This window comes from Rhinolophus ferrumequinum, chromosome 24, assembly GCF_004115265.2.
Source record: "Rhinolophus ferrumequinum isolate MPI-CBG mRhiFer1 chromosome 24, mRhiFer1_v1.p, whole genome shotgun sequence".
Taxonomy (NCBI): Eukaryota; Metazoa; Chordata; class Mammalia; order Chiroptera; family Rhinolophidae; genus Rhinolophus; species Rhinolophus ferrumequinum.
Genome location: NC_046307.1, coordinates 24,868,204 through 24,895,391, shown reverse-complemented (window position 1 = coordinate 24,895,391; position 27,188 = coordinate 24,868,204). Strand labels below are relative to the sequence as shown.

The window sequence follows — 27,188 nt, the reverse complement described above, 5'->3', positions numbered from 1 at the left end:
GCCACAGAATAGAAGATACTGATAATACAGATTTCTGAAAAAAGGACATGTATCAAGGATATATAAAGAATGATTGCACAACAATTAGAAGAAGACAGATAACCTAACAGAAAAATGGGCAAGATCCTTACAAAAGTACTTCATAAAAGAGGCTATACAAATGGCTAATAAACATGAAAAAGGTACCAGTCATCAGGTAAATGCAAATTAAAACCATAACGTGATATTATAATACATCTACTTGCTAAAATATAAAAAGGCAGATGTGGAGTAACTATAACTCATATACATTGCTAACAAGAGTGTAACTTTGTTTTCAGAAAACAGTTTGGCAGAATCTACAACAGGAAATTATAAATAACGTGGCCTAGGAATTCCTCTCTTACATAGAAATTCACATTATGTTCACCAAAAGATTTACATGAATATTTATAGCGGCATTATTTATAATGGCCTCACACTAGAAACAACCAAATGTTTATCTGCAAAAATAGTCACACTTCTGGATTTATTTGTGGATAGATAAATTGTGGTATATCCACAAAATATAATACTATACAAAAATGACAATTAATAGACTAGAGCTATATGTGATAACATAGATGAATCTCACAGTATAATATTGAGCAAAAAGGTCCAGACACAGAAGAATGCATAGATATGAATCCACTTATGAGATTCGAAAACAGCTTAATTAGTAAAATTAATCTGTGATGTCAGAAGTCAAAATTGGTGTACTTTTACATGGAAAAGAGGTAAAAAGAGGTACCTAAGATTTTAGTAGTTTTCTACAGTAAGTCCTCACTTAACATCATTGATAGGTTCTGTGACTTTAAGTGAAATGACATAATGAAACTCGTTTTTTCATAGGGTCCTTGATATCAACAAGAGTTTAGTTCCTACGGCACCTCATCAATGTTCTAAAAAAATAATATTGCATGAAACAATAGTATTTGGGGACCTACTGTATGTCTTAATTTGAGTTTTTATTACCCAGGTGTTTTCACTTTAGGAAAATTAATTGAGCTGTATATTTATGATTGTGCACTAATTTACTTGTGATACACCTCAATGAAGTTAAAAACAATCAATTGTGTGTCAAAGGGGGAAGATATGAAGAAAACCTATCTCCAGTTAAAATCTTCCTTTGCTCAGTATTTATATCAAATTTTAGAGGAAAATGTCCACTGATTAAAAAAGAAGTTGAAGTTTTAAAAAAATAAACTATGAATCTTCTCTATATAAGTATGAAATTTTTCCTTTCTCCCTTGAGTTTTGATGTAATAGATATGGTGAAATCTAAGAGCTATTGGCCTGATGGATTTGCTTCTGGTTTAATGATGTATCTGCTCTTTCTTCTTCTCCAGCCAGATGGGTAGATATGGACTGACCTACCAACACCCATCTCTCCTTTTTGGATCGCCCACGGATGGTGCTTGGGGCCCAGGACACACCTCAGCTTGGTAAGTTCACTGTTCCTTGTATGTTAGTCTTCTCTCACCAATTAGACGATAAACAGGAAAGCAAAGACCTGATGTTTCTGATTTCTGTGTATTCTTCACCAAACGATGGAGAGAACTGATCACAGGGGCTCAGTAAAAACTTCCTGTTGTAGAATGTCAGATCATTCAGATTGTGAAATCTGAGATCTGAGAAGGGGGGTGACTTGCCCAAGATCACTCAGACACACTTGTCTCTTTTGATTCCTGTGCTTGTCCAGCCAGGCTCCTTCCATAGTCTTGCTGAGGAAAAACAAACCATGCCCCTTTTGTGCGGTTCCCCTGGGCTTTACTTCTTGGTGCAGGGATCCAAAGGCACAGCAACTCCATTTTGCTAACTCTGATTGTCCTGCTTTGCTGATTCACTGAGCAAATACGGCCTAAAGGTGGGGATGCTAGGTTCTGGAGAGTGCGAACAATATATACAGTCTCAACAAAGCAGCGACCTTGCTCATTTCAGTGTTCAGACCTGCAAAATGAGAACACACCGAGCTCTTGTGTTCTTCCTGTTTGTTTTCATTTGCCTACAGGGATTGTGGTGAAGTTCAAGGCCCTACATATCCTAAAAAGGTGTTGAAATCTAAACATTCAGTCTTTTGAAAAATTGCTCATTGTTTGTTAAGGGTCACTTGAGTTATTTGCAACAAAAATGCTTTGTCCAAGTTTGGATTATAAAATGCTCAGTGCAAACTTAACCCAATATGTGAACTCTCTCAACCTTGGTTTCCCAAAGTAGAAAATGAGATAATTAGACAAGAAACTACCTGACTTTTAAGATTCTATTCTGTAGATTCATTAAGGATATAATCCATAGAATCATTAACTTAAATAATTATTAGCATCAATTATGGACACGCAATATTAAGAAGCACTGACTACATGGAATATTAACAAGCATTGACTATAAATGTCATATTTATGTATATCTCTACATGGAAATGAGAGCGAGAGAGATTCCATATGTTTTATTGAGCATTTATTACATATCAGGCACCATGCCAAGTAATTTAAATATCTTATCCCATTTACTATTTACTATGATTCCAAAAAGTAATGTCTTCATTTTATATGTAAAGTGTGGCAGATTATATTTTCCAATATTACCACAACGACCTCTCCCCTTCTGCATGTTCTTCTTCCAGTATGATTTGACCCTTGTCCTACTGAACGGTGGAATCTATGTTCTTTCTCTTTAGATAAGGCTGGGCTTGTAACTATGGCAGAAGTCACACTATGTGATTCTGTGGGTAGGCCATGAAACATAATACACCTTCTGCCAGCTTTTCTTTGGACACTGTTCTTAGAACCATGGTGAGGAAGCCCAAGCAGAGCAGGGAGAGGCATGTGGAGTGGTCAGTCCAGCAGCCGCCACTGCCAGCCACGGGAGCAAGGGAGCCTTCAGACCATTCCATCCCCCAGCTGTCAAGGCATTCATAGCCGTTTAGTTTTTCCATTTGAGGTCCCAGACATCTTTAAACAGGGATAAGTTACCCTACTGTGCCTCTTTGCAAAGTTCTTGACCTATGAGCATAATAAAATGGCTGCTGTTTTATACCACAAGTTTGGGGTGGCTTGTTATGCAGCCATAAGAACAGAAGCACTGGGTTGGAAAGCTAGTTGCCAAGGGTCACACAGCAAATTGGTGGAAGAGGAAGAATTAAACTCAGCTCTGACTCCAGAGCTCATGCTCTTAACTACTATGTTGAAAATCCCTGCATATTTACAAGTCCTGCAAAATCAGCACCTGTCACTCTGGGATGCAGACAAAACCACCGTAATGCTTGCCACCAAGAAATACAACCAAGTATCCAGGAGGTCATAAGGGAACTGGTGGACAGTGCAGCTTGGCACGGAAGGGGCAAGTGATGCCAGGGAAGTTGGCAGGAGCTCACACCTATGATCTGTGCAGGCTGGCGCTGAGGAATAACTTGGGATGGAAGGAGTAATTCTGCCAGTATCCTCCAGTCATAACACTGCACCTGGCAGCCTTCCCCCTTCTCCTGGGAACAGCCTCTGGACCTCCCTCTGGCTGGTGTTGGGCCAGGAGCATAGCCAGAAAAGGAGATGCATGACAGTGAGTCTCAGAAAGCTGTTAGCAGAGAGTAAATGATTGGTGAGAGGCCGGGGGTAAAGTGGAAAGGAAGGAAAGTATTTAACACAAACGAAGGGAAAGAAAATTAAGAGTGTTTGAACCCCTGGTACATGTTAGGCAGTAGGTAATATGCTTTAGCTTTTGTTTGCTCATGTATTCTTGTAAGAATCCTGTGATACTGATATGAATGGCCCCCTTTTAACAGTTGAGGAAACAGGCTTGGCAGTTTTGTAGCTAGTAACTGGCAGACTGAGAGCCACACGCAGGTCTGTCTGAATACAGGGATACTTGGTCTCAAAACACAGTCATCTCCCCTTCTCTGCTTGGGCTCCTTCTCCCTCCCCCACCCCAAGCTGCCTCCCCACCTCTCTGACCAACTTGCCTGGAGTTCCTTCTTTCAGGTTCGCTTTGTTCCTTGGTTCCAGCCCAAGTCTCCTTCTCTACTAAGCCAGCCCAGATCAGTTTAGTCCTCACTGATCTTTCTCTCTTGTCTACCTATTGATTGTAAATCCTGCACTTGGGAATTATTCAAATACACATCCTGCTTTCTCATCTCCCTTTTCTCTTATATACGTTTGTTCTTTTGCGGACTTGGAAAGTCGGGGGTCTGAACTCATGCTTCTTGCTTTTCGCACTAGCCGGAATGCTTAGCGTTGTGCTCTGTGCAAGGTTTACATCCTACATGGTGCTCCGTTAAAACTCATGACTGAAAAATACTCTCTTGTATCTGTAGAAACGCATCACCACAGTAACCAGAAACAAAACAAAACAAAGTCCTTCTCCATTCTCTTTCCCCCTTCCCAGAGTGGGTACCTACAAATAGAATAGGACATGAAAGAGAAGATGCATACCCGGTGAGTGCCCAGCCGGAATGCCAGAGAGGAAGGCATCTTTCTGCCTGGCAGTGCCTTCTGCCTGCTGCTCAGGAGATAAATAACCTGGCAGCTGCAGTGGCTGGGACTCCTTGCGTATCCAGCCAGGACCTTCTGAATTCCAGAAATTAGACTCTGGCTGACATGGTTTCGTCCATGGTTGACCAAGCCTTAACACCTATCAATAAAGGTACCACAGGGAGTTGGAAGTTGCTTTCTTGTGGCAATTGAAGAACTGGACCAACACAGATTATTGTAGATTCTGTGTGTTTGGGTGACACTTGAGTGGCCTTACATCAGGTTATCGGGCCCCCAAATTCATGGTATTGAGTTCGTCATTCAACTTCGTGAGCTCTGAACTGGCTAACGAGGACCTAGGGATGGCTTTGATTGACAGGTCCCACAGCTCAACACGCGACTGCTTCAGAGCCTTTGCTCATGCTGTTCCCCACCAGAGATTTCCGTCTTCATTTGCCTTTGCTTTTGTAGACAATCGTATCTCATCTTGCAAGGCACAGTCCAGTGCTTCCCAGAAGTTTCTTTTCATTGCAACCCACACTCATTTTTCCTTTCTCAGAAAAATGCTGGCAGTGACTCTGCACACCACAGAATTCAGCCCCCGGTTACACATTCCCCTAGTTTCCTGTGTGCCAGAAAGGCAGCATGGTGCAGTGAAAAGAGCCTATACTTTGGGACCAGAACCCATTGTTTCCCTGCTGTGCAAGGCTGAAGGTCTTTACAGAGCAGCACAGGCATCTTTGTTCGCCCACCTTAGCAGCTGCGTTGTGTGCCATTGGGCCCTGAAGTATCACTTTCCTCAAACTGCTACTGAAGGACAGTGGGCTACTTCCAGCTTTTTAGAACAACGGTGAAATGAATATCCTGATATGTACATCTTGTTGCATTTGCCCAGCCCTTTCTGGAGGATAAACGTGTAGATTCCAGCTCTTTTCTCACCTCCACAATTTTAAGGCCACTTGTGATCCTTTCGGCCTCTCCCCCTTGCAACCATTCGTACCTAAAGTGCCACAGTTAAAAACATGCCCTCTCCAACTTTTGGCTCTGACTTTGGAACCCGCCCTGCACCCACAATGACCTGCCAGCTGAAACCAGAGGCTGGCCTCTCCAAAGGGGCACCAGTTGCCTCTTTGCTTTTGTCTGTGTTTCACCATCTCCCTCAACCCAGCTGACAGCACTGCACTCACTCTTTGTGGGGGCAAAATACACTCCTCGGTGCTCACCTCTCCCTCAGGAGATGGCTTTTAAAGACAAAGATACTGTAGGAATAATAATGGAAGAAAAACCCAAGGCCAGAAAGATCCATTGGGGAAAAAAAAGTTAGGGATGCCTTTTTTTTTTTTTTTTTTTAATTCTAACAATCCACGGGAGCCTTTAGAAATCTTCAGAAGATTTCTGGTCTCAGAAAATAGTGTTGTGTCAAGGATAAAACGTGGGTATTAGAATCAGATAGACACAGGTTATAATTCCAGCTCTGCTTGGTAACCATGGACAAGGGAGTTAATCACTCTGAGTGATTAACTTTTTTTTTTCATCTGTAAAATGGTGTTGATGTACCTGGGCAGAGATTATCATGATGATTAGAAGCAACACGATCTAACCCTTACCAGAGTGCCTGACATATAGTAGGTGCAACAAATGAAAGCAATTCTTACTACTATTTTCCCAGCAAAGGGAAGATTAGAGCATGCCTGAATAATGGGGTAACTGACAACAGTAGGATGATAGGGAACTCTGTTTTCTGGGTCTATTTAACTTCCTTTTCTCCAATGCCCTGCTTCTCCTCCAAATCCATTCAAAGACAACAACTGAGTTGCTCCATGTGACACATGTAGTTAGAGTGACAGCCAGAAATTCTCTCCATTAGATTGTTGTATTTCCATTCCATGAAAAATATGGCATGGTCTTACTTAGGAAGTGCACATTCAACAAACACACACTGAGCATTTATGATACACAGTACACCGTGTCAGATTTTTAACGTGTTGCAGAGGCAAGTATGCCAGTCTGTGCTCAATAAGAAATAGACATGGGAACTATAGCACAGGGTTAAATTAAAGACGTAAGATTCCCTTGGAAGTTCAGATGACAATGGTGACAGCAACAACAACGTCAACAGCATTTACTGTTTGTGTGTCAGCCCCGTGTGAAGGTCAAGTTTTCCATGCATATGCCATTCAATACTCAAAATGTCCTTTTGAAATGGGCCTTCTTCTTCTTATCTCCATTTTCCAGAAGAAGAAACCGAGGTGCAGAAAAGCTGTTTTCCCAAGCTTACACAGCTAGTAAGTCGTGAGCTAGGATTCAATCATGGCAGCCCTATTCCAGGGTTCAGACTATAAACCGTTACCATAAAGCATAGCTTCCGAGGTGGACTGGGAGTTGGGAAGGCAGCATTTGCAAAAGGGGAAGGAGTCGATCCGGAAAGATGGCAGAGGTCACTCCCAGTACAGGGAATGGCAGGGCATACAAACAGCATGGGGTGAGGAAGCAGAATTAAGCTCAACTTGGTTTGGCTAGAGCCTTGGCCAAAGCTGGGAATCAAAGGGAGACAAGCCTTAGACGGGGGCTGGGGCCTACTAGGGACTGTCTTACCCCCGTTTTGTAGGGGGAAAAGTGAGGCAGAGAGAGGAAATGGTTCACCCAGTGGGCCATCAGTAGACTGAGATGGGGCTTTTTCCTAAGCTCCTCCTCCAATGCCGTGGGCCCAGTCCCTGTGACAACAGCTGCTCCTGTTTCCTCCCTGGGTAGGACTCCATTCTGTGCCTCCTTATTTTAAGATCTTCTCTCCTGCAGCCACCGGACTGTCATCACCTAGGTGTGTTATTTCTGCATTTGCGTACTTGACACCATCTATTTTCTGCTGCGTACCTGAGGCTTAATGCACCTGTTATATCCCTTGAATGTAGCGAGGGTACAAGCGTTCCTTGGCCACAGCTGGATCGTATGCCCAACTCATTGAAAACCATCAGGCTCCTCAAAGGAGTCTGAACATGCATTTCCCATCAATTCAACTAATTATGCTTTCATTTGCCCCTATGTGGAATTTAGTACTTCTTTCCAGATGAACGCTTGGGTCTCTTGATCTCAGATGCTGTATTTCCAGAGAGGGTTTAAAAAGAAATGGGGGATTCTTTCCAGGAAAATGTGGAACTGAGGAGGACGCAGCCATGGGAAGGCCTTACAGGATATAGACGTGGGGACCACCTGTTTTCCAGGGAAGCCCCCATCTACGGCCTGGATTTTCCCAGGGATGTGAAAGAAAAGAAAAACATGACAAGAAGATATTATACTTGGAACCAAAAGTAGAGGGGGGTGAGAAGAGAATCATTTTTAATAATATGTAACTACGATATTCCAAGTGTGTCTAAGTGCATTAAAGATACAGTGGTGTTTTAGATTCCATAAGATCCTTCCGGGGGCCTCCCACGGGTGCCCCACGAGCCAAATCTAGGCATGCTTTTGTTTCATCCGCACAGAGTTCCCATGGCAATGGCTGAGTGAGAACAGCCCCCTCTAGATGACACGTACAACCTCCAGTTCGCCACGGCTCCAGCTGACCTCCATTCTTGTGTTACTGAACTTATGCTAATTATCCATGTGACCTTGGCTAAGCTCCTTCCCCCCGTAAGCCAGACTCTTCACCTATCAAACTGGGGTGTGGGTGGCTGTGAATTCCATTTTAGTTTGTTTATTGCCTGCCTCCTCACTAGAAGCGAAGCTCTAGGAGGGCAGGGATTTTTCTGCTTGGTTCACTGATGTCTCCCATAGCACCTTGAACCACGCCTGCCACAATAACACGTGCTAAGTAAACACTTAATGAGGGAATAAATGGTCCTAAACATTGCTTTCAGCTCTGTGAAACACTTCCTGAGAATTTTCCTATTGTGAGTTTGGAGAAAAAAGAAATCTCTCCTTCATTTGAACTGTTCAAACCTCAGACTTCCAGAGCAATCTACAGAGAGCAAGCAATTTGACTTCCCCCTTGCTGATGGCCAGAACTGCTGGCTGAGATGCAGAAAATGACGCTTTTCATTTGTGTATCCAGTGAAGCTTTTATCCTCCTGTCCCTGCATTCATTTTAATACTTCCATGTGGCTTCTGGAGCTTCTGAAACTTGGACTCTTGTGCTTCTCTGTGGTCTGCGAAACTGCTCAGTATCAGAGCCTGGCTCTGGGTCTTGCCATCAGGTAGCAGAGGATTAAAATTGAAAAGGAAGGAGACATTGAGCTGGAGTTCCCCAGTGAGGAGGGACACGCCCACACAGTCCATGCATAGATCACACCTGCCACCATGGCAGAATCCCCTCCCCTGGGCTAACCCCTCTGTGTTGGCATTGCTTGTTAATGGTGAGGAAAACGTGGTCAAGAGCAATATACTCTGGTGAATCCCCTTGTGAGCTCCTCCTGGTACAAGGAGACAGGGTCACTGACAAGACCTCTGCCTTCAGTGGCCGCAGTGACCTCTTGTGTGCCCAGGGCCTTGCTCACCTAGCGGAGAACATACCACGGGGCAGTGAGCAGGCAGTCTTTGGGCTCAGTGTTCATGGCTGTTGATTGGCACTATTTCTGGCTGACCCATGCACCTTGTGTCCTGCACCTCTAAACTGATTTCCTTAGGCAGCAGCCTAATTCAATGACTTTCAAACTTTAATGCCCATCTGCCCTGGGGGAAGGGCAGGACTTGTGTGTACTCCTCTCTTCAACTGCAGAGTTTCCAATTGTGCAGATCTGGGGCGGGGCCTGGGAACCTGAATTTTGACAGACATCCCAGGTGATTCTGATGCTGGGGATCCCCGCAGAAACCCCTATACCTAGTCCCAAGACTCAAAGCATCTATTACAGATTACTTGCCTCATCACTGCCCACAAAGGCTTGTGACACTCTTCTTTGCAGCAAGGAATCTATGTCCTAAATGAGGCTTGCGTTTTCTAAAGGTGAAATATTTTATAATTTCAGGCTGTTTCCATGGCTATGTAATCCCAGCATCCCTTCTTTCTTCTGCATCCCTCAAGTGACATCAGCATGAGCAAGAGGAAGGGGTTTGCTTGGCTACCTCTGGCAGGGGAGGAGGGAGAGCAGGAGATGGAGGGGCAGGTTTCTCACCTCTCAATGGGGAGGCATATTGGTTGCTATGGAATTTGTATGTGAATGCAAAGGTCACGCTGTCATTGGTTATGGGTTTGGGCTCTGCTCATTGGCCACCCTGTTCTTATGGTGAATCAGTAACAGGGCCCCTGACAAGTTCATTAGCTGGGGGATTGTGGGATAGGGTTCCTGGAGGTGTCCAAAGTGCCATCACGCCTCCGCTGGAGACTGCTCCCTGAGAGTAATTATCATCACTAGGTGGACGTAATTATCATGCATTCTGCTGCGTTATAAAATCAGGAATAAAAGAGAGTTTCTACATGCTGAAGTCACAATTTCCCATTTTCCTTTGTTCCTCTAAGACTTTCCAAATCCCTATCATTCTCCTCACTAAGGTCACCTGAACCCAGAAAAGTAGTGACTCCATGGAAAAGCCAATGGGGAAGTGGGGACTGTGGGAGTACAGAGCTGCAGAGGCTCCCTTCTAGTTCACTCGCAGGCACTGAGCCTTGGGTTGAGGCTGCGTGGTAGGCAGCACTGGATGGGGTCTCAACAGGCGAGAGCTGTTGCCTCAGTCACCTTAGAGAGAATTCTCTCCCTTCTTGGGTGTGCTGCGTCATCTATCAAATGAGCTAGATGATCTAGATCATCTTAAGGATCCCACCCAGAGCCCAAGGTCTCTGGAACTGCAGTTCCATGTTTTCCACATGCTCCGTACCTCTTGGAGTCACCACTGGCTCTTCCCTGTCTTCAGTCTCACACAGCCAATCCATCAGCAAGCGCTGGTAAGTCTAGTTTCATTCAGAGTGGACCACCAATCCATCTCCACAATCACCAAAATTTCCATCACTGTAATTTCTCCTGGACGGCCACGAGAGCATCTTGCTCGGTCCCTCTGCTTCCACTCTTGACTCTTCTCTACTTTATTCATTTATTCATTTTCCTCACAGCTCCCCAGAGTAGCATTTTAGCATGTAAATCAATTCTTTCCTTGCTTAAAACTCTCCCAATGTCTTTCCATTGTATTTAGAGTAAAACTCCAAATCTATATATGCCGTGGCCATGGGGCCCTACGAGGTCTGGCCTCTGCCTACTTCTTAAATGTTATCTCAGACCCCTATTCTCCTCATTCACTACACGTCAGACACACTGGTCACTCCTCCCATCTTTGAAATCACTAAGCTCTCTTCTACTTGAGGGCTTTTGCACATAGCTATTATATCTCTCAGTTCTAACAAGCATAGCTTCTTTTTACCTATCAGCTCCTCAGAGACACCTTCTCAGAATGCGCTAAGTAAGTCCCCTTTAATTCGACTTCCCTTATTACCTATTGCTACAATAGGTTCATTTTATTCATAGCACATCACAATTTATACATTCACAATTGATTGCTTAATGTCTGCTTTATACCGCTATACTGCCAGCTCCTTGAAGCAAAAACTCTCACCACCCCCAATGCTTCATCATCAATATATCTTCATATCCTTAGCACCTGGTACTGTTTCCTGAATGTCGTAGACATTTAATAACACCTGTTGACTAAATGAATGACATTGGGCACAAGAAAGGGAAAAGGTACAGAAAGGAAAGGTGAGGGAACTAAAGACAGATTTTGACTGTGATGATTTTTGTTTCCCTTTTAATACATCCCTTCTCAAAAGGTTCTCTATGGAAAAAAAAAGGAGTCTAAAATATGTATTAAAAATAGATCTTTGGGCACAGGAAGTAGGCTTACAAGTCAATTCACGGATGGCATTTTTATCTGTGGTCATAGCTAAAGTGAATTTTAACTTTGAATGTTAAAATAGGTTACACAAAACCATTTTTTATATAAACATTTTAAAGGGAGGAGTCTTTAAAACATTTCAGGAGCATTTACTGGCATACCTCATTGAATGTGCTGATTACATATTATTTTATCTATTCATGGTGCTGGTGCAGAAAACATTCACTTTAGACAGTTAAGACAATGCTACTGATTGACTCCCCAACGTCCATTTCCACCCCTTCTACTTTTGGGGGCTAGAACATCTCAATTCTTGCCTTCCTGACCTCCCTTACCACTAGACGTGCTCATGGGCCACTGCTCTGACTAATAAGACAGGAACAGACATCTGCCTGGGGTAAGCTTTTGTTTCCTGACCCAGAGATAGAAGTGGCTGGCCACACTTCTTCCCCTTCTTGCTGCTTGACTATGGACGTAATATCTGGAACTGCCATCTTGTAAACGTGAAGACAAGAATCACGGAACATCTGATCCCGATTTCACGGAACCACGGCTGTCTGTCTCCACTTTTCTTGTAATGTGAGAAACACAACTGTTCATATTACTGTGGTCATGTTAGGTTATTTTGTTACTTGCAGACAACCACTTTGGGCCACATTTTGTTGGCTGTGGTTAATAGACATCAACACGGATTTTGAAGAGGTTAAAAAGAAATAGAGCTACTTGTGTATGGATGCAGGTATCCTTCAGATGAAACTTAGTTCCCCAAATTCTAAATTAGTGAGGATTTATGGTATAGTCTCTAAGCATTCGGTTGGTGCAAAAGTACTTGCAGTTTAAAAGGTTAAAAATAATTAATTGCAAAAACCCCAGTAACTTTTGCTCCAACCTAATAAATAGCAAGAACAATAAACTGAAGCTCATCTGAAAGGGTTTTTGAAGTTCACAAGCTCCTTAAAAGTATCTTCCTCCACAGTACCCAGAGTGTCTAACGTAGAGTTACGCATGTAAACTTGTTGACTTCATCAGGATATGTGTAAACAACAACAAAAGCTTCCGCTGGTGTCTGCAGTTGTTTGCTTGGTCTCTGGCTCCGATCACTATCTAAGTATCCTTGTCTTTTTGTCTGGCCCTAGCAGGATAAAGAGTATGCCTTTTCTCTTTAGCATATATTTAAAAAAAAAATACAGACATTGTGATGTATACTTTGACTCTTAAGGGGTTTCTATAGGCCCTAAGCTCTGGGATTGGCTAGGGTAGGTTCTATAAGGAAGAGTCTATCTCAATGGCTGAAATTCCTTATTCTGGTGGGTTTACTCCTGTGTAATCCCAAATGACAAATTCATCCTCCCATTTCCTGTGAGGAGAAGCCTTAGGAATCCAGGTATTGCTGGTCTGGAGGGAACTACTGGCTGTTTCTGCTCTGTCCCTGGTCTTCCCCAGAAGGGAGAAGTCCATTGGCTTTCAAATTAGTGTGAGAATACATTCTTCTAGTGAAGTTTACTAGAAGCCCAATATATAAAATTGATAAAATAATTAAAAAACAGCATCAGTTTTATAATGCTTCCTATGTTCTCACTGGATACTGTGTTATGGGGGGTCTATATGTATCGGCCTCTTTTTAACCTCACAACTATACTTGAGGTAGGAACTCTTGTTTCCATTTTACCAGTGAAAAACACAGGCATGGAGTAGAGTTGTTTTATTCAGTTTCATCTTCACCTCAGTGTCAGTTCCTAAGATACCCTAGTGGATCCCACAGAAGTCCTGGAAGCATAGTTTGAAAACCCTCTTGTAGCCAGAGGCCACAAACTCAAATACCCTCTCTGGAGCCAGCTGAGTAACAAAGGAATGAAAGCAGAAAGTTGAGGGCTGTGGTGAAGTGGGAAATGCATGGGTTGGCTAAAAAGGGCAGCTGCCACTCAATTTTGGACGACCATTGCCAAACTCTGTGTAGCACAAACAAAAACATGCCTGGCAGAGGGCTCAGCTGTTGGCCACCTCGTCAGACCACAAGGGTGCCGTTAGGAGGTAAGATGCCCACTGAGGAAGAAACTAACAGAAAATATAAGCCGTGGGTCTTATAAGACACACGCCTGTTTGGATGGCCCTACATTATCCTGAGTAGATAAGAATCATTTCTTCTCACTGTTTATCCACTGGACTGATTTATTTTTAAGCAAGCCCTTCCCCTGCCTGGTTCTAGCTACTCTTCACCATGTGTTTACCAGTATCGGCCAAGTATCCAGTCTCACACCTCTTCTCCCACGCACCCCCCCACCCTCCGACTGTCTTCTTATTTAAAGAAAAACAAGATTATCATGGTGAATGATGGGACTATCTGATTATACAGCAGGCAAAATGAGTCCTGCAGGAATTTCCTCAGAAAGATTTTATTCCATTGTCACTTAGGAATATTGGTCCTCATCGATACTCAAATGCAAAACAATCTTATCTGTGGTAAAGATGCCTCTAGCACACGTCCATGAGGACTTGAAAAAACATTACAGAGACAGGAGGTCAGTAAGTGTGGGAAGTGGTCTAGAATGGTAGTTTTCAAATTTTTCTCCCCCACTGTCCACCCTTCCTCCTTTCTTTCTTAGCGTCAGAATCCTTTTTCAAACAAAATACTATGCACAAGTCCAATACATAAAACAGACAAAAATGGAGCTATTCTGTTTTCACGAGTAGGGCTGAAACCTCACTGATTTGGTCACCCCAGTACTCTCAGTGCAATAGTTGAGGCACCTCTAAGAACCTCAATTTCAAACCACAAGAAACCAATTTATATCAGCATTGGAACTAGATTATTTCCACGGTCTTTCTCAGAACCAAGAAAAAGAGAACCTTGTTCTGTTAAAAATGAAGAAACCAAGCTCTACTCGGGTCAGGTGACTTGCTCAGGGCCGACACAGAGCATACTAGAGCCAGAGCTAGAACCCACTCAGAATTCAGTGCTCCTTCACTCACCTAGCTACTAGCTGTGTGACCTTGGCAAGACAGTCAACATTTCTGGGGTCCCTCATTCCTAAGACGATATATAAGGACAGTTCCACCTTGTGCTTCTGTAAGGATTCAATGAGATAAATGCATGTAGAGAACTCAAAACCTTCTCAGCATATGGCAGGTGCTCAATAAATGTTAGTTGCACCATACTGTTGCCCCACCCTTTCTCTGTTCCTTTCAGCTACAGAACATCAGAGTTGTGATTATGCCCATTAATCTTGACAGATAGCAGACAGAGCTGGCCCAGACACAGGAGGTGTCCAAATAATTCACAGCCTGCAATCAATGGACGGTTGACTATCAAGCACAGTTGAAACACTGAGTACAATGAAGTCTGCAAACAATTCCTAGCTCTTAACTTTCCAGTATTTGTTTTTCCCCAAGAAAAATACAGCATCGAGCAAAGGGCACTGGGAAGAGCTGACTGACCTGGGAGAAATGTCACATCCTTGCTGCATGAAGGCTCCCAGAGAGAACCACAGACTGTTGAATATCCCAAACTCATTGGACTGGTCACTGGTTGTCTGGTCCCGCCCTTCCTCAAACTCTTCACTGTGCCATTCGTAGGGGCTGAAGCGGCTGACCAGGAAAAGCACGACACTCACTCCGATGTAGGCAAACACGATGCACATCCAAATCTCATAAGCCAAGGGATCGAGGAAAGAGAAGACCCCCGGCTTGGACTTCTGTGGCTTTTTAATCATGATGGAGATCCCCAAACTCATAAATGGCTTGGAGAAGTCTATCACCTCTTCCCGGACCAAGGTGATAGTTAAAGGGGCCACGGCCACATCTGCTCTCTGGAAAAACAAAATAGAAGAAAAAAAAATGCCGTTGAGCTCAGCAGCTCCTCTGTTCTCTTGTTTCTGTCTTCACTGTGAATATTCTTCTGTGCCTTAACGGATATGAGAGTTAGGAAGAACCTTAGAAGTCCAAACCGTCCTATTCTCTATAAAACATTTCTGACAAATGGATGGTCCGCTCAGCATCCTGCAGGAGAGGTTATCCCATTGATGGACAGTTATAATTGTCAGGGGCATCTTAGCACCTTACCACAAGGGAGCTGTTACGATAGCTGCTGTTTTGCCCGCCCAGCAGTCATACTTCCTTCCTCCGCTAGAAGGACCACTCCTGCCCTACTCTTAGTCTTCCCGGTTCAAATGAGTCTGATTGCCCTGGTTATATGGTCAAACACATAACTCACGTTTGGCCATCCGTAGACTCCACTCTCCTGGCCAGAATGATTCATTCAAGAATGGCACAGGACCCGAGTTGGTTTAGTGAGCATTAGCTCTGAGAGTCAGAATGAGAGAAGCAGAAGCTGATACATGATGAAATAATTTGGGCCACCCTAAATTCAGGCCTTACCCTGGACTCCCTAGGATCATGTGCCAATATACTCGTATTCTTCTGTTTGTCTCTAGGAACATGAACCAGTCTTCCTGTTGGCCTAAGCCAGTTTCAGTTGGGTTTCTTTTACCTGCAGCAAGGTAGTTCTGACTAACAAGGTGGTGAAGACAAATTGAACTCAATAAACACTTATTGGATACTTATTATGGGCAAGCCATAGGTTGAAAGCTGTAGGTAAGCTATGGTCCCTATACTCAGGGAATTAAAAACTAGTAGGAGAGACTGGTATGCACACAAGCATACACACGGCATACAAGCATACACACATACATGCACACACAGTTTTTCAATCTACAGAGTAGGCTGGGTATGTGCTATCCAAGAAATACAAAACGCTACAGGAGACCAGGGAGGGATTAATTCTGGATGGGGAGATTGCGGGCTGCGTCATCAAAGAGGTGACATGTGCATTTGGCACTGAAGGAGGACTAGGATTTTGACAGGTTGCTCAGGTACAGAAGACACTGGTGAGGAGGGAATTATGTGAGCAAAGGCCGGGCAGAGAGAAGGAAAAGTAGCATCACTACTACTTTTCTTTTCAAGAAGACTGTTAAGAAATACACAGGTAATTCACTTTTTAAAATTTAAATCCAATATGTAGATAAACGTAAGAAGGTTGCAAGAAATGTGCATCCTGAGGCATCCAGCACGTGGAACCACCAGCCTTGCTCTTTTCTCTTCCCTACCGCTCCTTAATGGCAGAAGCACGGGTATCTACCCACTGAAAATCCACTGCTCTGTTGGCCTCAGATCAAGAGAACCTGGAAACCCAAGCGGGTTCAATGGACAGATGCCACACCATTCACTTTTGAAAGAGAGACATGTCAATGCAAATCTGTTCGAGACGCGTTGCGTTCTCTTATGATGCAGTGCAACTGTCCAGATGTGAGGCTGGTGACAGATGCTGTGTGACGAGGGCCCCGCTTAGCCCCACTGGTGTGGCTTAGAGATTTCCTCTGGTTACTCTCATTGGCGGGGACTATTGAAAAAGTGCCTTAAATGGAGCAAAGTGTCTGGCTTCAGAATGACTTAAGTTCTCACTTACAGAAAGAGACGTTCCGTAAAGCAACTTGGAGTCAGGTGTGAATTTCATAGTAATTTTCTTCTCCTAACACCCACTGCATACATCTTGATAATTTCTACAAACACTTACAAGCTAGTACAAGGAAGAAGATATCTACTCTTTTTCTCTGAACTAACAGATAGAAAAGGAATGGGGGAGAAAAGCAATGGAAATGACTAAGAGGGACGGAGCACAAGGTACCCCAAAGGGAGGTGAATGAAGACCGGCTTTTAAAGTGGTCACAGGAACTCAGTGTGTTTGAGGCCTCCTCGTGTGAGCTAATACCATGACTGCGGACTGGAAAAATCACTGAACCACACCACCTTAACTCACTCAGACGTGCTTAGTTCACTCAGAAGTTCCCATATTTGTTTCATGGAGCATTATGTCTGGGATGTTAATAACTGTAACGCGAAAAACAAGCTTTGGGAAATACAAATTTCAGCAGGTTATTTTTGGACAGGACTTCCCAGAACCTTTAAAAGACCACTATGCACTAAGCTTTTTTTTTTCCAGGAGGGAGAAGCAGTTACGGCTATGCCCAAAATGATTTGGCCATGGATTTCTCTGGGCATCAAAAGGGACCCATCTGTGTAGGATGTACACATAGTGGGAGATGCTAAATTCAGTGACCTAATTATACAGATAAGAAACTCAAGTCCAGAGGAGGAAGGTTGTTTGTGCAAAGCAGCAGTATTTGAGCTTGTTGTGCCTTGACTGAGAGGTCTGGGGAGTTGGTTTCCAGCACCTGAGTAGTTACTGGAGCTCTGCAGGATCAGCCAAGGGCAGAGCTGATCTGGGAAAGTCGGCCTGGCTGCTCTGCTCCCCGCAGACCGTAGTCTTTTGGGATGTCAATTTCCTCACTAGAACAAAAGAGGCCTAACATAATTTTCGTTTTATTTATTTGACAGGATTGTTTCGTGAGGGTCAAATGAATTCAAATATGTGAGAGTACCTTGAAGTATGAGCATTTCACAGGTGCTTAAAATTATTTAAACTGACATCTTAGGACAGTGGCTCTCAAATTTGAGCATACCTCAGGATCACCAGGATGGCTTTTAAAAACAGAGGTGGGCATGGGTCCGGGGATGAGAATTTGCATTTCTAACAAGGTCCTAGATGATACTGAAACTGCTGGTCCGGACCGCACACTTTGAGAACCACCGACCTAGGAGATCTCCAAACAAAGTTTGTGATTCTGTGATGTCTGGTAGGAACAGTCCTGGGGAAGCGTGAACAGTTCTGATGCAGTAGGAAATGCAAAAAGAGAAGAAAACTATCAGGGATGGAGAACAATGATGAGCCAGGCACTGTGTAGGTAGATACACCCCACCACGGCCCAGGGACAGAGGATTCACTTGCCCTGTTTTTCAGGGGTGACCTTCACAGTTCGGTGGTTGTAGGAGTCATGTAATCAGTAAGCTGGCAACTCAAGTTCAGGTGTCTGTCTGCAAAGTTCACTCTCTCTCTGCTTCACTAAGGCAAAGGGCAGGCGAGAAAGTCACCTGTGAATCAGGCACAGAGAAGTGGAACAAGTGGAAGCTTCATTCGCAGCTTGTGGCATCCAGGCAAGCAGACACCGTTGCTGTTCTCACCACCAGCTAGTATCGGCCTATCTGTCCAGAACTTGGATGGTGTGATTTCTACAGAGCCAGCATGTCTCAGAGGAAGGTACAAAAGTCAGGCTGCGTGTCCCGACTTGCCTTTTATGAGCTGTATGTCCTTTGCCAAATAACCTAACCTCCCTGGGCCTCCATGTCTTTATCTATAAAATGTGGGAACTAATCATATCCACTTTCTGTGGTTGTTATGAGGAAGAAATGAAATAATGTGAGTAAAGTGTTTAGCGTGGCACCGGGCACACTCTGTGTGCTCAAATGCTGCTACACAATTGTTGATAAGACAAGAAGGAGCAAAAGGAAGATGAGAGAGACCCTGATTGGCTTCGCTATTTAAAAGTCACCAAAAGAATACATTTGGAGGCCTCCAAAATGAGCTTTTTCTGATCTCACTGGTTGTTTGTGGCAGAGAGATACTTCCCCAGATTTCTCTGTTTTTCCTCAGGAACAGAAAAGGAAAGCCAAATGAAAATCAAGGGAGGGCATCCAACTGGGCCCAGCATGGAGTCTTCAGAATACAGTTTGTGCTGGGCAGAGGGACAAGCCAGGCAGAGGGGAGGAGCCAGGAGAGGGCTGGCAGCTGCGGCACCCACAGGTCACTCTGGTTTGTTACTGATGAGCTACTGACACATCACTGACTGCCGGCTACCCTCAGGGTGATCACGCCATTGTGCTGCCCTATCACAAGGCTTTTATTAAGGGAACTGCCTTACATGGGGTGAGGGTGAAGAGGAATACTGGTGAAGGTGAAAAGTTCACACAAGTTGCCATGGGGATGACCTTACAAGCTTGGTGGAGGTTCCCATGGAAACAAGCCTCCAGCTACAGCATTAACCATCTAGGTCTCTGTCTTTTACCAATGGCACGTCTCAAAGTAAGAGGTAGAAGAGGGAGGAGGAAAAGCACATCCCACCCTCAATTCATCGACCATCTCCCCAGGTCATTTCAAAAGCCTCCTTCCTGGGGAAGATTATCCTCATTCCATCGCTTGCTTCTTTGAACTCCATTTGTCTGGCTCTCATGGCCATCGTGACTCTTACTGCTTCGATATGCGACAATGGGGTTTAAAGCTTCTAAACGGTTGCTTCGTCCTGACCAGAGAGAGCTCAATGTCAACAGTGCATGCTTCAGCTCAGAAACCCAGCCCCCATTCTTCCATTTCTGTGAGTGAAGCTGCGGTGGTCCCTTTCCTGCAAGTGGCAGCTGGATTGTTCTTATGTTACCATTTGTTGTTCTTCTACTTACGTACCTTCATGGTCTCCCAATGCCCACCGAATCAATCCACATGGTTCCCCTTGTTGTTTCTTACTCACTTATCCCTGACTGCTCCTCACCCACGCCCTCTACAAAAATCACCACTGTTTTCTCACTCTCACACCTTACGTTATTTCCATCTCCATTCTATTGTTTATACTTGAGAAATTCCCAGGCTGCTCTTCTCTGTATTTGAATATGGCCACTTGTCAAGTTCCATATACTTCTTGAGAGCTGCGTGAACTCTATGTTAGCCACAGTATTGCCTGAACTTTGCTACTATGCCATATTGTACTATTCTCTCGCCTTGTCTTTTCTGCCCTACAAAATGTTATCATTGTTAAGAACAGCGATCAGATCTTTTACTCTCAACGATTCCCGGAATACTTAAAACAATTCAGGCATTTGGTGGCTTCTCAAAACTGCTTCAATTTATGGAAGATTTTATAGCCATTGTTCATGGCATTATTTCAAGTATAGTGAGTGATAAAAAGATGAAATAGACCTACCCCAATTATACAGATAACCATTAGAGTCAGGGTAAGCCCTAACGGAAGCAGAAATGAAATTTTACAGGGGAAGCCAAGAACAGTTCAGAAGGGGAGTTTGTGCCTGTTATGAGGAGAAAAAAAATGACACCTTGGAAAAACTAGTATTTGATACAGGTTTTAAAGGAGGCGTAGAATTTTAGAGGTGCAGGATGGAAGAGAGTACCCTAGTGACTCAGGTGTTTGGCTGAAGTAGAAGGTGCAGGAGAAGGGAGTATTTGGGCCAGTGACAGGAAAGTTAGGTTAGATCTGGGTGCATCTGACACCAAGGAAGACATTTCTTTGAGGGAGCCCTACATGACTTTGAGCAGGGAAGTGACAACTTATCCTAGTCATAAGACTAAACTGAGTTTGGCTGAGGGAGCTGGGACCAGGAACCGGAAGAAAGAATGTCTTAAGACATTGGGTTCTGGACTCCTCAACTTTTCATCCGCAACAGTACCAAATTATGAAGTCTAGTAGTCATCTGCGGGCATGGCCAGCCTACCACCAAATGCTTTCCTGTCAAAACTTCTGCCTCAGCTCTTAAACTCCCCACCCTGTGGAGAACTTACTCCATAGACCAGCTCTCCCACCATGCCATTCCAAGCCTTTGTGTCAGGGTCGCGGGCTCCGTATTTCCCATCACTGACAATCTCCAGACGGTAGGAGTAGCCCACGTGCTTGGCGATCTCCGCAGCCAGCTCCACACAGTAGCCCTCATAGCGGTCATTGCCCTCAAACTGGTTGGCGTTCTTCTTGAGCATTACATAAGGATCTTCCTAGTGGAGAAATGGGGAGACAGAGAATGTGGGTTACGCGATCACTCATGGGTAGGGAGGACGTTGGCATGGCAGAGGAGGGTGTCATCAATATCGGGTAAATTTAGGGATGTCTCCCTAGCCCCTAAATCCACTTCCTGCATTTCTGCTTCCCCCATTACAAAACTTCTTGGGTTACGGAAACAAACTATTAAAGTAAGACTGTTTCACCATTGAGATGTGGTCCACAACTTTTCAAATTATGTTCCAGGACCGCTTGTGTATTTTGGAGGTACCTCTGAGGGCCTTGTATTGGGAAGAGTACCCTAAATAAGCTCTAGGTTTCTTACGATCGATCACGGAAAATAATAGCAGCTTCACTTAAATCCACTTTAGGTGCTGGACTTGAAGAGGCTTTCTTTGAAAATGGCTTCTACTGCAGGAGGGTGGAGTCTGAGAACCACCACATTTTAGTCTCACCCTGATGTTTCATATATGGGGAAACTATTTCTCAAAGGGGAGAAAGTGACTTTTCCAAGGGCACAAAGTGAAATCATGGCAGAGCCAGAGTGAAACAGAGTGGAACCTCTGACCTCTAGGAAATACCTTTTCCCACTCCTTCTTTCTACCGATAGCGCAGTTGGGGCAAGAAGAATGACCAGCTTTCACTTCTGGGGAAAACCTTTGTGTGGGTCCAGGCTGCATCCTGGGTAACTTCGAGGAAGGACCGAGTACTCACTAGGATTGTAGTGACGATGTACGTTCTGTTCTGGACACTTGAATTATCCCCCCCGGCTTGAGCATCAGTGGCTGCAGGGACAAACTTATCGTCTTCATTCCAGTAGCCGATCTGTGAATGAGAGGAAGGTGGTGACACAAGGTAAGCCAGGCCCCTCAGGACTGGCCAACTCTGGGTCACCCAGCTGACAGCAGACAGGAAAGCCAGCAGCTCAGCAGCAGACCATGACACAGCAGGCGCTAAAGTATTGGGGGGCGAAAACAAGAGGCAAGATGCTCTCTGGGTCCTCCCAGCCCCATCCCTGTGAAAATCCTCACCACGATGGGCTAAGCCCGGAAATTTCCCTGCAGGAGGGTTTAACTGTTTACACAGCTAGACTGTTTTGTACAATGCAAGCCAGGGCTGTGGAAATTTTATTCCCTGCAGTTGCAAGGCTTCTTTTCCCCCATGCCTATTAACCCTTCTCTTTCTGAGCTCATTCTAAACGATAGTTGGAATCATGTGATTTAAAAATTACATTCTTTGGCTTTTTAGGGTAACGATATTTTTCCATTTAGGTTTAACTTCCTGGGTGATGGTTATTTTATCCTTTATTTATTTATTTCTCATATTTCCAACTATTTTAATACTGAGCATATAGTAGTGCCTAAAAATACTGGCTAGCAGTATTTAAAAATCAGTAAGTTTTTTATACCGATTCATTTTCCACGGTGTTTGAGCAAATATTCATCGGATCCCTGTTGTGTGCAAGGCTCTGAGCTAAAACGTTGGCGGTATTGTATGGCAGGCCGTGTTGAGAGAGATACAAAGAACTCTAAAAGCTAGTCTTTGCTCTGAGAATCCGTCCAGTTTTCTTGGGAAGACATGACACCCACATACACATGACCCCACAGATGACAAGTGAGTGGCTCAAGTAGCTTGGACCTAAGGAGCTCAGTGAGGCAGAAGCCTAGTGTGGGAACCTGTGCTGGGAAAAAGGCAGCAGGAGGAGGCAAGGCTTAAGGTCAAGAGGGACGGATGGATTGGGCCCAAACCTTTTTAGACCAAGGAGAATATGAGCCAAGATGTGAAGGCAGGAGTCTGCTCAGATATGTAAGTTCACTGTGTCCTGGGTGGGACATAGGGTTAGTCTAAGAGGGCAGTGGGCACTTAGGGCTAGATAACAGAGGGATCTGAAGGCCAGGCTAAACAGTGTAGACGATCCTGAAGGCAACAAGGAATCACGAAAGTTTGGGAAAAGCAAAATGGCATGGCTAACACACACACACACACACACACACACACACACACACCCCATCGCTGTCTCCGTCTCTGTCTCTATACGTCTTTAGACAGTTGTATTTTGTTTTGTGGTCTGTAGATGTAAAGGGCAAAGAGGAAGGGGCGTATGCAGAGGGATGAGCAGGTCTCCCAACAGCCAGAACTCAGCCCAGGCTCACATGCCAATGGTCACCTTCACCCTGATATCGTTCCCAGTCCCCTCGATTGGAAATGAGCAATTCTCCCTGCAATATCACCGTCGTTGACAATAATAAAAATTGCCTATATTGATTATACTCTTGCTATGTCAGAGGCTATGTGTTTTATAGTTTTGGTGCCGTTCCATCTGGCTTCGGGGCATTCGTTAAGTTGCCCAAGGTGATGCAACTGGAAAGTGGCTGAGCTTGGCCTGCAGCCTTGGCAACCTGTCTCCAGAGGCAGCTTTTCACCACTCTGCTGTTCTTGCTAAGAGAGGACTTGGCCCTGGGCTGCAAATCACATTAGTTAACATTTATCGAATGCTTGTGTTTCAGGCACTCTTCTAAGTGCCTTTTATGTTTTTAACTCCTTTCATCCTCACAAAAACCTATGAAGTGATTATCATTCCATTTTAAATTGTGGAGAAATTGAGATGTGGGGAAATGAGGTAACATTCCCAAGGTGACAGGAGACTTGGGAGCTAGGCTCTGGCTAGGAAGACTGACGGCAGGGCCGAGCTCCAGTGTGCGGCCAGCCAACCCTTCAGTGGCTCCTGTGGGTTCCCACTGGTCCCTGTGGTCGAGCTGTTTGCAGGTCTGTCCCCCTTTCTCCGTGATGCTGCAGGCTCCTCGTGCAGAAAGCTGGGACCTGTTCATTCTAGGACCTTACGTGCAGCACATCTTTCACTGAGAAGGTACTCAGGAAGCGTTTGTTGAGAGAATGAATGCATCCAACATGGAGACAGTGGACCCTGTTCGTCCTGAGTCAGTTCAGAGGCCAGAAGGGGAGCCTGTCTCACTGGGTCAAGATTTATCTCCAGCGTTACCATGAGTGTGATGTTTCCTGTTTGGGGCACTTTGAGTCCGTGTGAAAGGAGGCCGTTCTTTCTAATGACACCAGAACCAGAAACTTAGATTTCCAGAATGTCAGAACTGGAGAAGGCTGGAAGAAGCATGTCTTCCAACCGCTTCCTTTGCTAGAGTGGGAAACAGAGGCTCAGAGACCAGCGGACCTGCTCAGGACCACAATGCAATCTCACCTACCTCCCTTTAGTGGGCCAGTGCTCCGTGGAACACTGGGGTGTCTCTGTGGAGCCCCTTCCCCACTTTTCATGGGAGGTTGGGCGAGAGGTCAGAGATGAGGAAGCTCTGGGTTCCTCACCCCTGTTTCAACAGTCAGCTCTGCTTTTTATCTGTTTCACATACTGGGATTCCCCTTACGAGTTCATTTTTACAAGGAGGCTTCTGGCTGAAAAATAAATGTTTAAAACACACCACTGTTGTAGTATTTCTATCATGATGCAAATTTAAAACAATTCCAAAGTACATGTAACTCTTTTGATCCTCACATTATGCAAGTAGCACAGGCAGATTTGGGATTATTTTTCCTGTTTTATAGATGAGAAAACTGAGGTTTGGGGAGATCAAATGATCTAACTTATTACATTATATAGCACACTGGTGAATGGCAGGGCATAGAAGCCAGGCCATGGATCTCCAGGTAAGGTTATGTAGTATAATCACTACAAGTTGGGAGAAAGTCTGGCAACTATAATTGTTATTCACCCCTCCCCCATGGATAACGCCAAGGTGTTTTCATTGCCTTCCCTTTCCCTTTCTCTTTTGTCTTCCTTCCTTCTTTCCCTGTCTTCCTTCCTTCTTCCCTCTTCACAATCAGTCACAGGTTGAGTTATTCCTACTCAAACTGTACAACCATCCGTCTAGAGGAAGTTACCTTCGACATGCAACTAATTTCTGTAAAACCTGCCTTGTATTAATAGGTATTATTTTTAAAAGTGGGGACTTGACGGTCAGGAGACTGGTCTCTGGCATCAGACAGACCTGGTTTAAGAGGCAGACTTTCCTAATTACTAACTGTGGGACCTTGCGCCAGTTACCTGACCTCAGGGGGCCTCAGTTCCTGCTCTGTAGAATGGGTGCAACAATAGCCCTTGTCTCACAAGGCTGCTGTGAAGACTAAATGAGTTAAGGCACGCACAACAATGAGCACAGTGTGTGGTTCATACTGTCAGGAAACTGAAAATTGACATTTAGTAGGATAATGTCTGGGGGAGGCTAACAGGCTTCTGTGCTGCAAGATACTTCCATTTCAATTTGTGATCGACCATTATCAATCTCCACAAGAAGTATGTATGTGGAGCATTTCTCAAACTCATTTGACAGTATAACTCACTCTACGTGCAGAGTGTCATAGGGTAAGTGGTCCCCCAACCACAAAACACTGCTCTAAAGTCTCAAGTTATTTTGACAAAAGATGGAGGGTGGGGAGAACAAGATAAATCTGTGTGGACCAGTTTTATATGGCTTAGAAAGAGACTTTAATTTTTGAGGATAGCTGCCCTTCAAAGCTGGTATCAAAGCACTGGTGTTAAATTAGGATCTATAAAAATTACTGTATAGCTTGATTTATTATATAGCTCCTTTGATTTCAAAAGCTAAATGTGTAAACAAGCTTATTTGATTCCTAACCCTTTTTGTTGGGAAATAAAATGATATCGCCAGTCAGAAGAGCAGAGTAACGCCAACACCAAGCTTACACCTCATGGAAGCTAGCAGGCTGAGAAATCTGGTCCCACAGTTTGATAAAAAGACAGCTGACAAAGATTTTTGAAGAGACATTGCACTTCAGAGATGAGAGCGCAAATTTCTTTTTCTTAGAGAAATGGGTTGGGTTATTATACGGTACTTTCATTCTCTCCTGAGGATGTGCAGGAACTTTGATTCTGTCTGAAAGAAAATCAGAGCCAGCAGTTTGGTAAAGATTGGGGCTCACCATTTAGGAGAGGATTTAAACAATTCTGATAGTGAGAGGTCTTCTCCTGGGGCCAGTGACAATTTTTGATCTCCTGTTTTTCCAACTACTTCTAAAGATTCTTTGAATATAAGAAATGAGTCTAGATGATAGACCAGATTTTTTTTTTAAGTGAATGAAGTCTAAAAAGGAGATTATCATAGAATAGTAAATTCAATTGATCTACCTTACACGGTCATTAAATCACATTTACACATCTAGGCTGCCTTTGAAGCCACAGTCCCCAACCTCCAAAAGTGAGTCCATTGCAGTCAGTTTTTAAAAAGTCAGTTGCCTATTGTGGCAAAGACAATTAGATGACTACCAAGATTCTTGTTCACCTTCCATGACATAGAGGTGTTGGTGGAAGTGGCTGCCTCGCCAGCAATTAAATTGCCTTGCGTCTAGGTGGGCCAGGTGATTAGCTTCTGGTCAGTGGAATGCATTAGAAGTGATACACATCTTTCCTAGCCTGACTCCCCCAAATCCCCAGCACCATTTCTACTTTCTTTCTTCTTCATCTATTAGCTGGATGGTAATAGCCAGAAAGATCTAAGCAGACAGCGGAGCCTCCATAAGTCTTGAGTCTTTTAATCAGAGCCCTTGGCCCCAAACTGGAGACCAAGTGAACAAGAATTAAACTTCTATTGCATTCAACTGCTGAGATGTCAGAGTTTATCTGTTACTGCATCTAGGGTTATCTTAACTACACACTTAAAGAATTTGAACTTAACAAGTTTATGTGTGACTTTGAGTTCTGCTCGAGGTGATCTTTCATTAACTTTGTCAGCATTTTGTTTTCTTACTTGCAGGCAGATCTATAGAAATATGGGTCAGAGTTGTATGCTTCCTTGTTGCCCAGCAACATTCAATAAACTGCAACACTAATAAACAACCACTATTTGTATGTGCTTGCTATAGGTCAATATACTGTAGGCACTGGGGATATAATAAATAACACACCTACGGTCCCTGCTTTTAGAGAGGTGCTTTCAGACATTTTAGTCCTGCTTTTAGACATTTCAGCTGCAGTGAGTGGAGAAGAAGGAAAGAGAATACATATGCGTATCTAGACCAGGGGTCGGCAAACTTTATCTGTAAAGAAAGAGCCAGACAGTAAATATTGCAGGCTTTGTGGGCCTTTCAGTTTCTGTTGCAACTACTCATCTCTGCTGGTGTCGTAGTACAGAGGCAGCCATAAACAGTATATAAATAAACGAGTGTGGCTGTGTTCCCCAAAAAACTT

At 44.1% G+C, this 27,188-nt stretch overlaps 1 protein-coding gene across 4 annotated transcripts in view; it reads right to left on the bottom strand.

The window, feature by feature from the left end:
- GRIA1 (glutamate ionotropic receptor AMPA type subunit 1) overlaps positions 1-27,188 on the bottom strand; it is a 287,697-nt gene that overhangs the window by 74,031 nt on the left and 186,478 nt on the right. For all 4 annotated transcript variants that reach the window (XM_033096029.1, XM_033096031.1, XM_033096032.1 and 1 more), the window contains exons 9-11: positions 21,674-21,784; positions 20,749-20,955; positions 14,730-15,100 (exon numbers count right to left, since the gene is read on the bottom strand). In XM_033096029.1, the coding sequence (XP_032951920.1) occupies positions 14,730-15,100; positions 20,749-20,955; positions 21,674-21,784 (689 nt within the window). The remainder of the gene's footprint in view (positions 1-14,729; positions 15,101-20,748; positions 20,956-21,673; positions 21,785-27,188) is intronic.